This window comes from Vidua chalybeata, chromosome 26 (assembly GCF_026979565.1).
Source record: "Vidua chalybeata isolate OUT-0048 chromosome 26, bVidCha1 merged haplotype, whole genome shotgun sequence".
Lineage (NCBI taxonomy): Eukaryota > Metazoa > Chordata > Aves > Passeriformes > Viduidae > Vidua > Vidua chalybeata.
In genome coordinates this window covers 2,926,102-2,940,254 of record NC_071555.1, presented here as the reverse complement: position 1 = coordinate 2,940,254, position 14,153 = coordinate 2,926,102, and the positions used below count along the sequence as shown (strand labels likewise).

The 14,153-nt window shown below is 67.3% G+C and overlaps 1 protein-coding gene across 3 annotated transcripts in view; it reads right to left on the bottom strand.

Moving 5' to 3' along the window:
* Positions 1 to 11,326, bottom strand: part of ARHGAP23 (Rho GTPase activating protein 23) — a 37,174-nt gene extending 25,848 nt beyond the window's left edge. For 2 of the 3 annotated variants that reach the window (XM_053965211.1, XM_053965212.1), the window contains exon 1: positions 4,829 to 4,903. In XM_053965211.1, the coding sequence (XP_053821186.1) occupies positions 4,829 to 4,879 (51 nt within the window). In that variant the 5' untranslated portion in view covers positions 4,880 to 4,903. Of the gene's footprint in view, positions 1 to 4,828; positions 4,904 to 11,256 lie in introns of those variants that run through there. The other variant, XM_053965213.1, reaches the window with a different exon arrangement.
* Between the last annotated feature and the right edge of the window lie 2,827 nt (positions 11,327 to 14,153).

Sequence of the window (14,153 nt, the reverse complement as noted above, 5' to 3'; positions counted from 1 at the left end):
GCCAGAGCCGCTCCAAGGAGGAGTTTTCATCTCCCAGCCCAGGAGGAAGCGGGACCACGAAGGCCATGCTGGGGCTGCCTTCATCGCCAGCTCCTCCTCCTCCTCCTCTGCCCCATCCTAAAAACGGCGTTATCGGCAGCGGGCCCTAGAAAAGTAACAGGATTCCGTTTCCTGTTTTTCCCATGGAAACCCTCAAATAGAAGCTGGCCTCATTACGGCCGTTTTTTGGGTCTCTGTTTTTTTCAGCCGGGCTAACAATGAGCCATTTCCTCTCCGGCGGCTCCGAGAGGCACCTTGCGCTCCGCTCCTGCTCCTCCGCGGCGGAAAATCCGACCCAGGGAGGTCAGGGGGAGGCTGCAGCTCCTTCCAGCCCCCGCCCCGTTCAAGGATGGGGGGGTCTGGGGTAGGCAACCCCCCCATGAACCCCCCCACAAATGTGAGGGACACCCTTGGGGTGATGCCTGAGGTTTTGAGAGAGCCAAATCCCACAGCCCCCACTGGATGGTGGGAATAAGGAGCCAAAAGGGGTCCTGAGCTTCCCCCCGGCCACAGCGTGGACAGGAGGTGGCTTTGGGGACACGGCTTTGGGGACACCGAGCTCCGGCAGCACCCCAGCAGCGTTTTCCTGGGATTAGGAGCAGCCCAACATTTTTCCTCAACCCACACGCGTCCATCGGCCGAACGTCCAGTCCGTGTCCCCTCCCCGGCCGGGGACATCGATGTCCTGCCCCTGCTGCCACACCAGTCACCGCCAGCCCCGCTGGGGACCACGCTTGGCCCTGAAAAGCGCTGGCACGGCAGCCCGGCCCCCGCCCGGCGCGGCAGAGAAAGAGCCACTATGTGCCACAATGGCCCGATTGTCCCCCGGAGCCACCGGGCTCTGTCCCACCCGCCCCGGGGCTGCCCCACGCGCTCGGCCCCATCAAGGGACCCTCTGTTGCCCTCGGGGGATGGCAGGGGGGGACACGGTCACCGGGGGCACCCCGGGGTGTGCGGTGACAGGTCGGGGGGTGCCACCGGTGGTGGGTGACCAGAGGGACGATGGGGACCTGGCTGGTCACTGAAGGGGACACGAGCCTGGGGCTCGGGGCTATGGCAGGAGCCTGTTCCCTACCCTGGGATGGCTCTTGGGATCCCAAATCCTTCCTGCTGCCTTTGGAAAAGGGATTCCACCGGGTCCCATCCCGGGGCGAGAGCAGGGTCTGTCCCCGCTGTCACCAGGGCTGTCCCCACTGTCACCAGGCTCCATCCCCATGGCCACCAGGGCCATCCGCGTGGCCACCAGAGCCACCCCACAGACACCAGGGCCATCCCTGTTGTCACCGGGTCCCATCCCCATGGCCACCAGGGCCACCCCCACAGTCACCAGGCTCCATCCTCACTATCACCAAGTTCCATCTCCATGGCCACCAGGACTCATCCTCATGGTCACCATGTCCCATCCCCATGGCCACCAAGGCCCATCCCCATGGCCACCAAGGCCCATCCCCATGGCCACCAGGGCCCATCCCCATGATGACCAGAGCCATCCCCATGGCCACCAGGATGGCCACCAGGTCCCATCCCCATGGCCACCAAGTCCCATCCCCATGGCCACCAGGCTCCATCCCCACAGTCACCAGGTCCCATCCCCATGGCCACCAAGGCCCATCCCCATGGCCACCAGGGCCATCCCCACGGTCACCGCTGCCTCATTTTGGTCACTTTGGGACAACTCACCCCCTCTTCCCCAAGGCCAGCCCAGCTCCAGCTTCACCCCCCAAAGACCGGGACCGACCCCACAGCCCAACACCCTCCATCCCTAAAACCACCCCTAAAACCATCCCAAAAACCTCTCCCCAAACCCTGGCGACACCGAACCCATCGGGAATGTGACCGATCCCCGGCGTGGCCGCAGTGGCACCGAGCTGCCGGCCCGCGCCACCGCGGCTCTTGCGCCACGCCAAGGTGTGCCCGGGCTGGCAATTAGCGAGGACTTAATGAACTTCTGGGGAGAAGTCGCCGCGGAGAAAGGAGGCGACCGCTCCAGGAGCTCCGGGCAGGAGGTCGGCGGCGCCTTTGAAGGAGCCACCTGGGGCATCCTGAGCCAGGCAGGTTTTGGGGGAGCCGGGCGGGTTTTGGGAGAGCCAGGAGGGTTTTGGGATAACCAGGAGGGTTTTGGGATAACTGGCTGGGTTTTGGGATAAGCAGGCAGGTTTTGGGATTTCCAGGTGGGTTTTGGGATATCTGGGAGGGTTTTGGGATATCCAGGAGGGTTTTGGGATAACCGGGTGGGTTTTGGGATATCCAGGTGGGTTTTGGGATAAGCAGGCAGGTTTTGGGATATCCAGGAGGGTTTTGGGATATCTGGGAGGGTTTTGGGAGCGTGCTGTGGCCCAGCTGGCACAGCCAGCCCCGCCGCTGGCAGGCTGGAGGCAGCCAGGTCGATATTTTCCAACTTGAGAGCTTAAAATAGGTCATCTATCTCCATTCCTTTTTAAATCAGGTCTTGCTGCCTTGCTGAAGACAAACTTGGTTTATTAATGGGACAGCACCGACTTGAAACCTAATCCTGTTTTTTTCCCTTTTAATGAGAATAAAAGGCCATCCCGGGGCTCGGCAGCTTCCCAGGACAACCCCCCCTCATCCCTGTGTGTTTTCTCCCAGTGAGTGGCTCCTCGTGAACTGGGGAGAGGCTCCAAATTCCAGTTTGGAGCCAGTCCCACACTCAGCATCCCCCACAACCCGAGCTGCTCCCCATGCCAAAGTCCCCAAACCCAAAGTCCCCATGCCAAAGTCCCCATGCCAAAGTCCCCAAACCTAAAATCCCCAAACCCAAAGTCCCCAAACCCTCAGTCCCCATGCCAAAGTCCCCAAACCCAAAGTCCCCAAGCCCACAGCCCCCAAGCCCCAAATAACGCCCGGCCTGGCAGCCCACCCTGGGTGACGCTGCCGGGCAGCGCTGCCAGCCCGGGGCGGGTTTGGGATCACACATCACCCCCCTGTCCCCCCGCGGGGCCGGGAGCCAGAGGCGACACGGGACACGCCAAGGTTAAACCACAGAGGTCAGAGCCCTCGCAGCCAGGGCTGCCACAAGCCCGGGGTGACCAGCGGGACCCCGGGGTGACCAGCGGGACCCCGGGGTGGCACCACGTGGCCCAGCCCGGTGCCCGTGCCAGGTTTCGCGCTGGCGAGGCGGGATTGCGGCAGCAGCCCCGAGCACAGGCTTTTCCTGTCTTTCAAGTTCAGGGTTCAGAGAGAAAGGAGGGGGGGGCGAAAAAATAAAAAGGCGTTAAGAAATTCAATTTGTAAAGCACAGACAGCAAAAAGGGGTTCGGGGCAGGAGCCATAAAGGGGTGAGGGCTTTGGGGACAGTGGGACACCGTCCCTGCCACGCAGCCCTGGGGGTGGCCGCCGGGCAGGATTTCTGCTGGCACAGCACTAAATCCTCACAGGAGGATGGCAAAGAGCCTTCGTCCCCACACGTGGTGGGTAATGAACCCCTCCAAAGTCACCCCAAATCCCCCAGCGCCCCAAATCCCCCAGCACCCCAAATCCCCCAGCACCCCAAATCACCCCAAATCAGCGACCTGAGCCTTGCCCCAGGTGCTGCCCCCCAGCAGAGCACATTTCACCCCAAAACGCAGCAGAAAAGCCGATTTCAAGATTGAGACAAACACACACCCACCCCCATCCCAAAATTCCGAGCGGGTAAGCAGGGACGGGTCCGAGGAGGAACCATGATTAATGCTCAGCAGCTCCTCATCCCGAGCCACTCCGCACACCCCAATTAATCCTTTCAGGCCGGTTATTACCCCCATGGCCGGGGCCGAGGAAGCCGAGTTCAAAAAAACCAGGAACTGAGGGACAGCTCTGGGGCCAGGACGTGCCAGTCCCACACCGCGGGGTCCCCACGGCCACCAGACCCCCGTCCCATGTCCCCCAGCGCTGTCCTCATCCCCACGCCAAGGTTTCGCCGGGATTTGGCATCAAACGGGCAGGAAATGGGGATTTAGCCAGGGCTGGGCTGGCCTTCCTCGGCACCTCCGGGAGACGGGAATCGCCCTCCGGGGCAGCGGCGCCGGGCGATGCCGATGCCCACCCGCGGGTCAGCAAATCCTGGGGGGGCTGCTCGGGGCTGGGGGGGATGGATTTGACCCCCAGAGGCTCCTGGGCACGCTGGGGGGTTGCTGCCTGCCTTAGAGGCGAGCGCTGGCGGGGATGGATCCGCCCGGAGCCACACGGAGCCAGCCCGGCCGGGAGTTTCGGAGGAAGTGCGTGGGTGTCCGTGGGTCTCGAACCGGGAAGGGGCAGCTCCTTCCCGGGGTCTCCCCCTCGGCTCCGGGGCCGGATCCAGGCGCCGCAGCCCCTCCACCCTGCCACGACGCCGCTGTGGCTGGGGACAGGCCACCGCGGCCACCAACGCCTGTGGCATGGCGTGGGTGGCTGGACACCCTCCGGTCCCGCTGGCCCTGACCCACAGTCCAGGCCCGGGGACCGGCTCGGCCCCGCTCCTGTCCCCGAGGGGCATCACCCAGCACCCGGCCCCACTGCCAGACCTCGGCGCCATCCCAGCACTCCCAGTCCCGGCCCCACACTCTCCCAGTAGCTCCCAGTTCCCCCAGTCCCTATTCCCCCAAACCTACAGCTCACCCAGCATCTCCATTTCCTCCCAGACCCTATTTCCCCGAGCCAACACCCTCCCCAGTCCACCCAGTATCCCCCAGTTCCTCCCAGACCCCGCTTTGCCGAGCCAACACCCTCCCCAGTCCGCCCAGTATCCCCCAGCGCCGCTCCCAGTCCCTGCTCCCGCGTCCCCGGTGTCCCCGGTGTTCCCGGTGTCGCTCACCGCGGGGGCGGACGGCGGGATCCCGACCAGGCAGAAGGCGATCCCATTCATCGGGGCGCGGCGGGCGGGCTCGGCTCGGCCCGGCCCGGCTCCGCACGGCTCGGCTCGGCACAGCCCCGCACGGCGCTGCCCGGTGCGGCCCCGCACGGCGCGCTCCCGCTGGGTTCGGCCCGGCCCGGCCCCGCACGGCGCGGTCCGGCTCGGCTCGGCTGGGCTCGGCTCGGGCTGGGCCGGCGGCGGCCCCGGCCCCGGTCGCGGCTCCGCCTCCTCCGGGCGCCCGCGGCGGCGGGCGGGGCGCGGGGCGGCTCGGTACGGCCCGCCCGGCGGGAGGGACCGGCACGGCACCGGCACCGGCACCGGGATGGCGGGGTGGGAACGGGAACCGGCACCGGGACAGCAGAACCGGCACCGGGGTGGGAACAGGAACCGGTGTCGGGACAGCAGAACCGGCACCGGGGTGGGAACGGGAACCGGCACCGGGACAGCAGAACCGGCACCGGGGTGGGAACGGGAACCGGCACCGGGACAGCAGAACCGGCACCGGGGTGGGAACGGGAACTGGCACCGGGACAGCAGAACCGGCACCGGGGTGGGAACGGGAACTGGCACCGGGACAGCAGAACCGGCACCGGGGTGGGAACGGGAACCGGCACCGGGACAGCAGAACCGGCACCGGGGTGGGAACGGGAACCGGTGTCGGGACAGCAGAACCGGCACCGGGGTGGGAACGGGAACTGGAACCGGAACAGTGGAACCAGCACTGGGAGAGCTGGAACTGGCACCGGCACCGGGATGGCGGGGTGGGAACGGGAACCGGCACCGGGACAGCAGAACCGGCACTGGGAGAGCTGGAACTGGCATCGGTACCGGCACCGGGGTGGGAACGGGAACTGGCACCGGGACAGCAGAGCCGGCACCGGGGTGGGAATGGGAACCCACACCGGGACAGTGGAACCGGCACTGGGAGAGCTGGAACTGGCACCGGCACCGGGGTGGGAACAGGAACTGGCACCGGGACAGCAGAACCAGCACTGGCACCAGGATGGCAGAACGGGAATGGGACCGGCACCGGGACAGCAGGAGCTGCCCGGGTGGGAATCAAGACCAGCACCGGGGTGGTGGGGGGGGAACGGGGACCGGCACTGGCACCAGGACAGCGGGAACCGGCACCAGGACAGAGGAGTGGGACGGGAACCAGCACCGGGACAGTGGGAACAGGGACAAGGACAGCGGGGCGGGAATGGGCACCGACACCGACACCGGGACAGCAGGAGCCGGTACCGAGCTGGCACTGGGATGGGCGAGGGACTCCCAGGAACAGGCAAGGGACATCCAGGGACCAGGACAGGGCACACAGGGACCCGGACAGGAGTGGGACACCCGGGGATGGGCAGGGGACACCCAGGAACAGGAACCTGGCTAGGGACATCCAGGGACTGGGACAAGGATAGGACACACTGGGACAGGGGTGGGGATACCCAGGGATGGGCAGGGGACATTCCCAGGGACCAGGACCAGGCAAGGGACATCCAGGAACCAGGCCAGGCAGGGACTTGGGACAGCCAGGGATGAGAATGGGGACAGGCATGGAGATGTGTCACCCAGTGATGGGCAGGGGACACCAAGGCCAGGAGCGGCCAGGACAGAGGGACAGGGCAGGCACAGGGCAGCTGGCACAGGGACACCAGGAGAAGCAGGACAGGGAAAGCCGGCCAAGCAGCAGCAGGGCGAGGCCATGGCAGGGCACTGCCGGAGGCCAGGCACGGATGGACACACGGACAGGAAACGCCAGGACAGAGGGACAGGAGGGACGGGGACTGGCACAGGCAGACGCGGGGACGGAAACAGCCGGGTTGGGGCCGACAGATGGACAAAGGCTGACACAGAGCCGCGGGGAAAGGAAACAGCGAGGACGGGAAACAGCTGGACAGACAGACAGACAGAGCCTGGCCTGGCAGACAGAGGGATGGGGACAGCCAGCATGGGGACAGCTGGGATGGGGACAGCCAGCACGGCCTGGCCTGGCTCAGGCCGCCTGGGCACAGCAGAACATCCCAAAAACAGTGGGGAGAAACTGCTGAGGAAACGAGTCCCACAGCCAAATTTCAGGGTGCAAACGGCACCTCAAAGGCTCTGCGGTGGCAGGAGGTGACATCAATGCCGTGACAGGAGCCCTGAGTCACCTGTGGCACCAGCTGGCACAGCCAGGACCCAGCACTGGACCTGGGGTGGCATGGGGGGGGTGATTTTGGGAGGGAAACGGAGCCACTTGTGACAGGAAAGCGGGAGGAGGTGAAGAAAACCAGGAGGAATGACGGCCACAAGCCCTGGGGACACAGGGACACGGCAGGGAGGGGACAGAGCCACCTCAGTGACAGGGCTGGAGCCAGCAGGGCCCAGGCCGGGGCAGGTGAGCCCAGGGAGGGGCTCGGGGCAGGGCACAGCGGGACCATCTCCCGTTGTGCCCCCACAGCACCCCGAGATGGCTCCCCCGCTGCTGGTGGGTGTCATTGTCCCCTCTCTGTCCCCAAAAGGGACAGAGCTGCATGTGTGGGACAGAGGTGGGGGTTGGAATAAACCCACAGAGCACCCCAGAATTCCAGGGGGACGCAGCATCCCAATCCTGCAGCTGGCACGGTGCCAAGGGCTCGGGCACCTCCACGCGATGTCCCCGTGTCACTGCCAGCCCCAAGCCACTCCCCGAGTCCCTCCCGAGTGGGCGTTTCCCTGCCTGCATCCCAGGTTTGTCCTCAGGGATGCCAGCCCATGCCACGCAGCATTCCCGGGAATGCCAGCCCGTGTCACCCCACATTCCCGGGAATGCCAGCCCGCGACACCGCGGCTGCCAAGCACGAGTTTTCCGTGACACCATTAAGAAAATCCTGTGTCAACAACAACTTCCTCCGGGCTCTGGAGCAGGCGCGGCGCCCCCAGAACAAATAAACGCCCGAGCCGCCGCGGGAGCGCCGGAATTCGGGGCTGGACCGAGGCCACGGGGGCCGGAGCCGCTCACGGGGTGGCAGCTCCCACATCTGTCACTCCAGGATGGGCAGGGGACAGCCAGGAACGGGAGCAGGGAAGGGACATCCAGGGGAATGCAGAGATGACCACAAAGGACATCCAGAAAACAAGGATGGACAGCGGTCACCCAGGGATGGTGCCACGCTGGTGCCACCCACAGCGTGCAGGGGTGGGATGGAGGGGGTTTTTCCTCTGGAAATGTGGGTGCCAGCACTGAGGGGACCCAGGGGGTCACTGCCACCACTGCTGTCCCCTCCCCGGCCCCGGGAACCAGGAGGGGACAAACAGTGGGATGGGAGTGACGGGAGTTTGCTCCCCACAGGGCACGGCCGGACACCCCCACCCCCAGCTGCGGCACCCCCAGGACCCACAGGGGGTCCCGGTGTCACCAGACATAGGGACACCTCCCTGTCTGCTGTCCCATCCATGGGACACCTCCCTGGGATGTGCCAACGGCTGCCCTCTGCCTGCCCGGCCACGCAGCACGGGCCATCCCGGCTGGCTCCCGCTGGCCACTCTCCAGAGGGACTTTCCAGGAAATGTCCCCTCCGGCTGGCTTTGGCACCGAGGGCCAACCTGACCGACGCCCGGCCCTGCCCCGAGGACAGGCCATGGGAGGGGCAGAGCCCTCCTCCGGCTGTGCCACCCGCTCCCGTCCCCTCGTGGCACTGCCGCTCCCGGGGGTCCCTCTTGCTGTGTCCCCCACCAGGGGACACACGGCCACGTCCGGCCTGTGACGCCCCCGGGCAGGACGCTGCTGTGGATCCCGGCACTCTGAGTCCCCTCTTGGTGTCCCCAGTGCCACCCAGGAGGTGACACAACCCGAGCTGGCCCCGTGGCCACTCACCCTGCAGAGACAGGGACTGACCCTGGCACGAGGTCGGGGACAAGGACACGGCGAGGGCTGAGCCCCATCCTGGGGTGCACAGCCCCCCGGAAGAGCCCCCAGTCCCATCCCCACCCCTGGGCACTGTCCCCACAGGTGTCCCCAAGGCTCAGGTGCCACCGTGCCCCAGACGCTCCCTCCCCACTCCAAAGAATTCCCATTCTTTGTCTTCTGAGCCCCACCCCGCAGCCCCCCGCCCCGGGGACACCCCGCCCCTGTGTCCCCACGCGCGGGGTGGGACAGCGGCACACACCTGCCAGGGCTCCCCCACGCCCCATTCCGTGACCATCCACCCCAAAATCACCGCCCTGCCTCCCTGCCGCTGCCCGGGCAGCCGCCCCCGCCCGCTGCCCGCCCCGCCGCCCTTGGCGGGGCAGATCCATCGCTCCTGGACCCCCCCCCCCCCCCCCCCCCAAATCCCGGCGGCCGCCGCAGCGGATCCGGGGGAGCAGGAGCCCCCCGCCCGCCGCTCCCCGCGGAGCCGCTTCCGCGCCGCAGACAAAGGCAGCGAGAGGGAAATCCAGCCTGGATGGAAGATGGGTTTTAACCTAATCCCGGGAATTAAAATGAAGAAAAGCAAAAGCGGGGCGCGGGGAGGAGGACGGGGGGGGGGGGGGGGGGGGGGGGGGGGGGGCAGCGGAATCGGGGCGGGGCACGGAGAGTGACCCGGGGATGGCGTGGGTGCCCCGCTGGGGTGGGGTCTCGCCGGGTGCCCCCCCCCCAGCGCCCTCCCGGCTCCAGGCAGGCGCTTCCAGCTGGCAGCTCCCGTTCCCTGGCGGCAGCAGCAGCACGAAGCCATTTTGAGCGGGCGGCGAGACGAAAGGGTGACGGCCCCAACCCCTCCTTCCCTGCCCGCCAGCGGGGCCGTCGGGATAAACAACAGCGAGGCCAGGGGGGCTCGGGGCCGGGAGCGGCCGGGAGTCCCGGCAGCGAGGCAGCGCAAAGCCGGGCAGGGCGGCGGGGGGGCCGCCGAGGACTTACGTGCTCATCCCACATCAGGGAGGGGCCGCGATGCTGCCGGGATTTGGGGTGCCCCGGGCGCTGCGCAGCATCCCCGGCTGCCGTGGGCTGTGCGTGCCGCTCCCGGGAGGAGGGAGGGCGGCCGGGCAGCGCTGCCGGATCCTCCCGGCCGTGCCGGGTGCCCGCGGGCACATGCCAACCTGCTGCCGCTCACGGCCTAAAATTACCACGGCCCCTTCCAGAGGCGTCGCCGCCAATCAGGGCGGCAGGGAAGGCGTGCGGGCGGCTCGGGAGCTCCTCTGCATTGCAGCTGGATGTGGGAAGAGGGGGATTTTTCCAGCGGGGGAAACGCAGCCGGCAGCGGGGGGCCGGGCGCTCGCAGCCCCCGGGGTGATGCTGCACCCCGCCATGTCCCCGCGGGCCACGCGCGGTGGCTCTGCCGGTGGGGCGGGGGACATCCCGGGGGTCCGGGCTGTGGGGTGTGCGGTTGGTGATGGCGGGTGGTCACCCAGCTGGGTGACATGGCCACGCTGTGACACCCCCGGTGCTCCCCCCCCCCCCGCCCCCGCCGCGGCTCGGGGGAGGGGGGGGTGGATTTTGCAGCACGCGGCCCCCAACGTGCGGCCGGGGCTCGCTGCGTGCTGGGGACGTGCCGTGCCCGCAGCGGTGGCTCCGCGCGGGTCCCCAGCGCTGCCCCAGCCCCTCCAGCCCTTCGGAGGGTCGGGCGGTGCGGGGCACCCACGAGGCATCAAATCCTGCGCTGGGATCTGGGCTGAGCCCGAGCGACGGGGGAGGCGGGGGAAACACGAGGCAGAGCCCCGGGGGCTGCGGAGAGGGAGCTGGACCCCACAATTGAGGGGGGGGGGGTGGTCGGGAGGGGTTGACCCCCACCCTAGGGACCCTCCTGTCCACGCAGAGCCACGGCATGGGGGGTCCGAGAGACCCCCCAGCCCCGGGTGGGCGGCGAGGAGGGGCAGCACAGCCCGGCGGGAGCGGGACAGGGCTGGAGGCGTTGGCCGGTGAATAACGGGATGGGGAGACAGAGCAAAAGACCCCCCCGAGGTTTTTCCACACCCCACGGCGGCTCTAGCCCGTTCCCCGAGCAGAAACCCCGTCCCCAAATGGCGGGCGGGACCCACCCCGGGCTGTGGCAGGAGGCGGTGGCAGAGCAGGGACAGGGACGGGGTCCCGCCGCACACCTGGGCTGGGTGAGGCACACGGCTGGCGCTGGGGGCCTCAGGGGGTGCTGCCGAGGGTCCCCGGTGGGCGATGCTGCGGAGGGGCTCAGGCGGTGCCGGGGCAGCTGGTGGGTGGCGGGGAGAGGGCGGGGGGTGACGGCGAGGGCCGGGGGAAGGTGAGAGGGGCAGAAAGCAGCAGGTGGGAAGCACAGCGGTGGCAGGTGGGGTCCCTCCGGCGGCAGGTGGGGTCCCCGGGGATGTCGGACCCCCGGAACGGCGCCGCGCCCGTGGGTGCTGGACCCGTCCGGTCCCCGCCGCGGCGGCTCCGGCCCCGGTCCCGCTCCCTGTCCTGGTCCCGTTCCTTATCCCGGTCCCGATCCTACCTGCTCCATGGGGCCGCTCAGGGGGCGGGCGCGGCGGTCCGGCCGCGGGCCATGGGCCGGTCCCGCTGCCGGTGCTGGTGTCGGTGCCGGTGTCGGTGCCGGTGGCGGAGCCGGCGCGCCCCGGTGCGGCCCCGCTGCCGCCGCCTCTCGCCGCCGCCGCCGCCCACGCCCGGCGCCTCCCGGCGCATCCCGGGAGCGGCGTCATGTGAGCGGCGACGGGAGGGGGCCCCCCCGGCCCCACCCGGACCCCGCCGCCGCCCTCCCCTCCCTCCCCTCCGCCCGGCCCCCCCGGGACCCCGCCAGTCTCATCCCGCTGCTTCCCTCCTCCTCCTCCTCCTCCACCCATCCATCCATCCCTCCATCCATCCATCCATCCATCCATCCATCCATCCATCCATCCATCCATCATCCATCCCTCCATCCATCCATCCCTTCATCCATCCATCCATCCATCCATCCATCCATCCATCCATCCATGGATTCCATCCCTCCATCCCTCCATCCATCATCCCTCCATCCCTCCATCCATCCATCCATCCATGGATTCCATCCCTCCATCCATCCATCCATCCATCCATCCATCCATCCATCCATCCATCCATCATCCATCCATCCATCCATCCATCCATGGATTCCATCCCTCCATCGCCCATCCATCATCCCTCCCTCCCTCCCTCCCTCCATCCATCTGTCTGTCCATCCATCCACCCATCCATGGATTCCATCCCTCCATCGCCCATCCATCATCCATCCCTCCCTCCCTCCATCCATCCGTCCGTCTGTCTGTCCATCCATCCACCCATCCATGGATTCCGTGGATTCCATCCCTCCCTCCCTCCCTCCCTCTCCCATCTCCCTCTCCCACATTTCCCGGGGCTGTGGCGCTCCCGGGGGTGCCCCTGGCAGTGCCCGGCGCGGGGGTGGCCCGGTGGCAGGGGTGGCTGGCACTGTGTCCCCCCCGCGGGCTGGCTTGGTGGCCCCTGGCCGGGGCTTGGCCTGTCCCGGGGGCCGTGCCAAGCCCTCGGGGCTGGGTAAATGTTAGCTCGGAGCGGCGCCGGTGCCAGCCCAGCGCGGCCCGCTGACCCCTGGGGCACTGCCAGCGCCCGGCGCGGATCGGCCGGGGACGGCGGGCACTGTCATCCCATCCCTGGGTACGGCCCCCGCTGCACTGGCGTGGGCCTGGGCCGTGCCTCAGTTTACCTTGGATTGATCCCATGCTGTGCCTCAGTTTCCCGTGGACTGATCCCGTGCTGTGCCTCAGTTTCCCGTGGATTGATCCCGTGCTGTGCCTCAGTTTACCTTGGATTGATCCCATGCTGTGCCTCAGTTTCCCTTGGACTGATCCTGTTCTGTGCCTCAGTTTCCCGTGGATTGATCCCATGCCGTGCCTCAGTTTCCCTTGGATTGATCCCAGGCGGTGCCTCAGTTTCCCTCGGATGTCCCCACCCCGTGACTCAGTTTCCCTCATTCCCACACTCCCCCAGCACATCGGGCCGAGCGAGGCCGAGGAGGGGTAGCGCCCCCCCACATACACCCCCCACAGGACCCAGCCCCAAACTGGGGGTTCGGGCACCCCAAACCCACCCCTGGGCCAGTCCCGGGCCCGTGGCTGGGGCAGAGCTGGCCAAGGGTGGGGTCTGGGGATGGGACTGAGGGGGGGGATTTTGGGGTGGGATTTAAGGTTGGGATTGAGGGGTGGGATCTGGGGATGGGATTTAAGGACGGAATTTTGGAATGGGATTAGGGACCCGATTCAAGGACGGGGAGCAACACCCTGCCACCCAACGGGATATTTTTCCACAGGGTGGGCATCACCCCCCTCTCCCTGACCCCGCCGAGGCCGGGGCTGCATTCGGGGGTCCCGGGAGGGCCCGAGGGCGCAGCGGCACCCGCGGGATTGGGATTGGGGTCGGGGGGAGGCGGAGCGGGAAGAAAGCGCCCTTTGTCCGGGGGCCGCGGGGGCCGCGCCGCTTTCTGATGCTAATGAGGCGGTAAAAATAAAGCTCCAGCCCTGCTGGGCCTCGGCCAGCCCCGCTCGGGGGCGGCCGGACAAAAGCGGCTTTTTTTGGGGGGCCTGGGGGCAGCGAGGGGGTGCCCCGGGTCCCCACGGGCTCCTCCGTGCCGTGGGCGCATCCCGGGGTCCCGAATTCCCGGAGCATTCCCGGGGTCACGCATTCAGCACCACCCCAAAGCTTCCCCGGGCTGTGGGGAACCCAAATCGGCCTCGCTTCCCCATCCTTGAGACCCCAAATCCGCCTCTTTCCCCATCCTGGGGATCCCAAATTTGCCCTGCTCCCCACCCCAGGGACCCCAGATCTGCCCCATCCTGGGGACCCCAAATCCACCTCATTCCCCACCCAGGGGACTCCAAATTGGCCTCGCTCCCCTCCCTGAGACCCCAGATCTGCCCTATTGCCTGTCCCGGGGTCCCCAAATCTGCCACATCCCTGAGACCCCAAATCCGCCTCATTCCCCATCCCGGGGACCCCAAATCTGCCCAATTCCTCATCCCGGGGAACCCAAATCTGCCCAATTCTCCATCTCGGGGACCCCAAATCTGCCCAATTCCCCATCCCGGGGACCCCAAATCTGCCCAATTCTCCATCCCGGGGAACCTAAATCTGCCCAATTCTCCATCTCGGGGACCCCAAATCTGCCCAATTCTCCATCCCAGGGACCCTAAACCTCCCTATCTCGGGGACCCCAAATCTGCCCAATTCTCCATCTCGGGGACCCCAAATCTGCCCAATTCTCCATCCAGGGGACCCTAAACCTCCCCATCTTGGGGACCCCAAATCTGCCCAATTCCCCATCTCGGGGACCCCAAATCTGCCCAATTCTCCATCCAGGGGACCCTAAATCTGCCTAATTCTCCATCCCAGGGACCCTAAACCTCC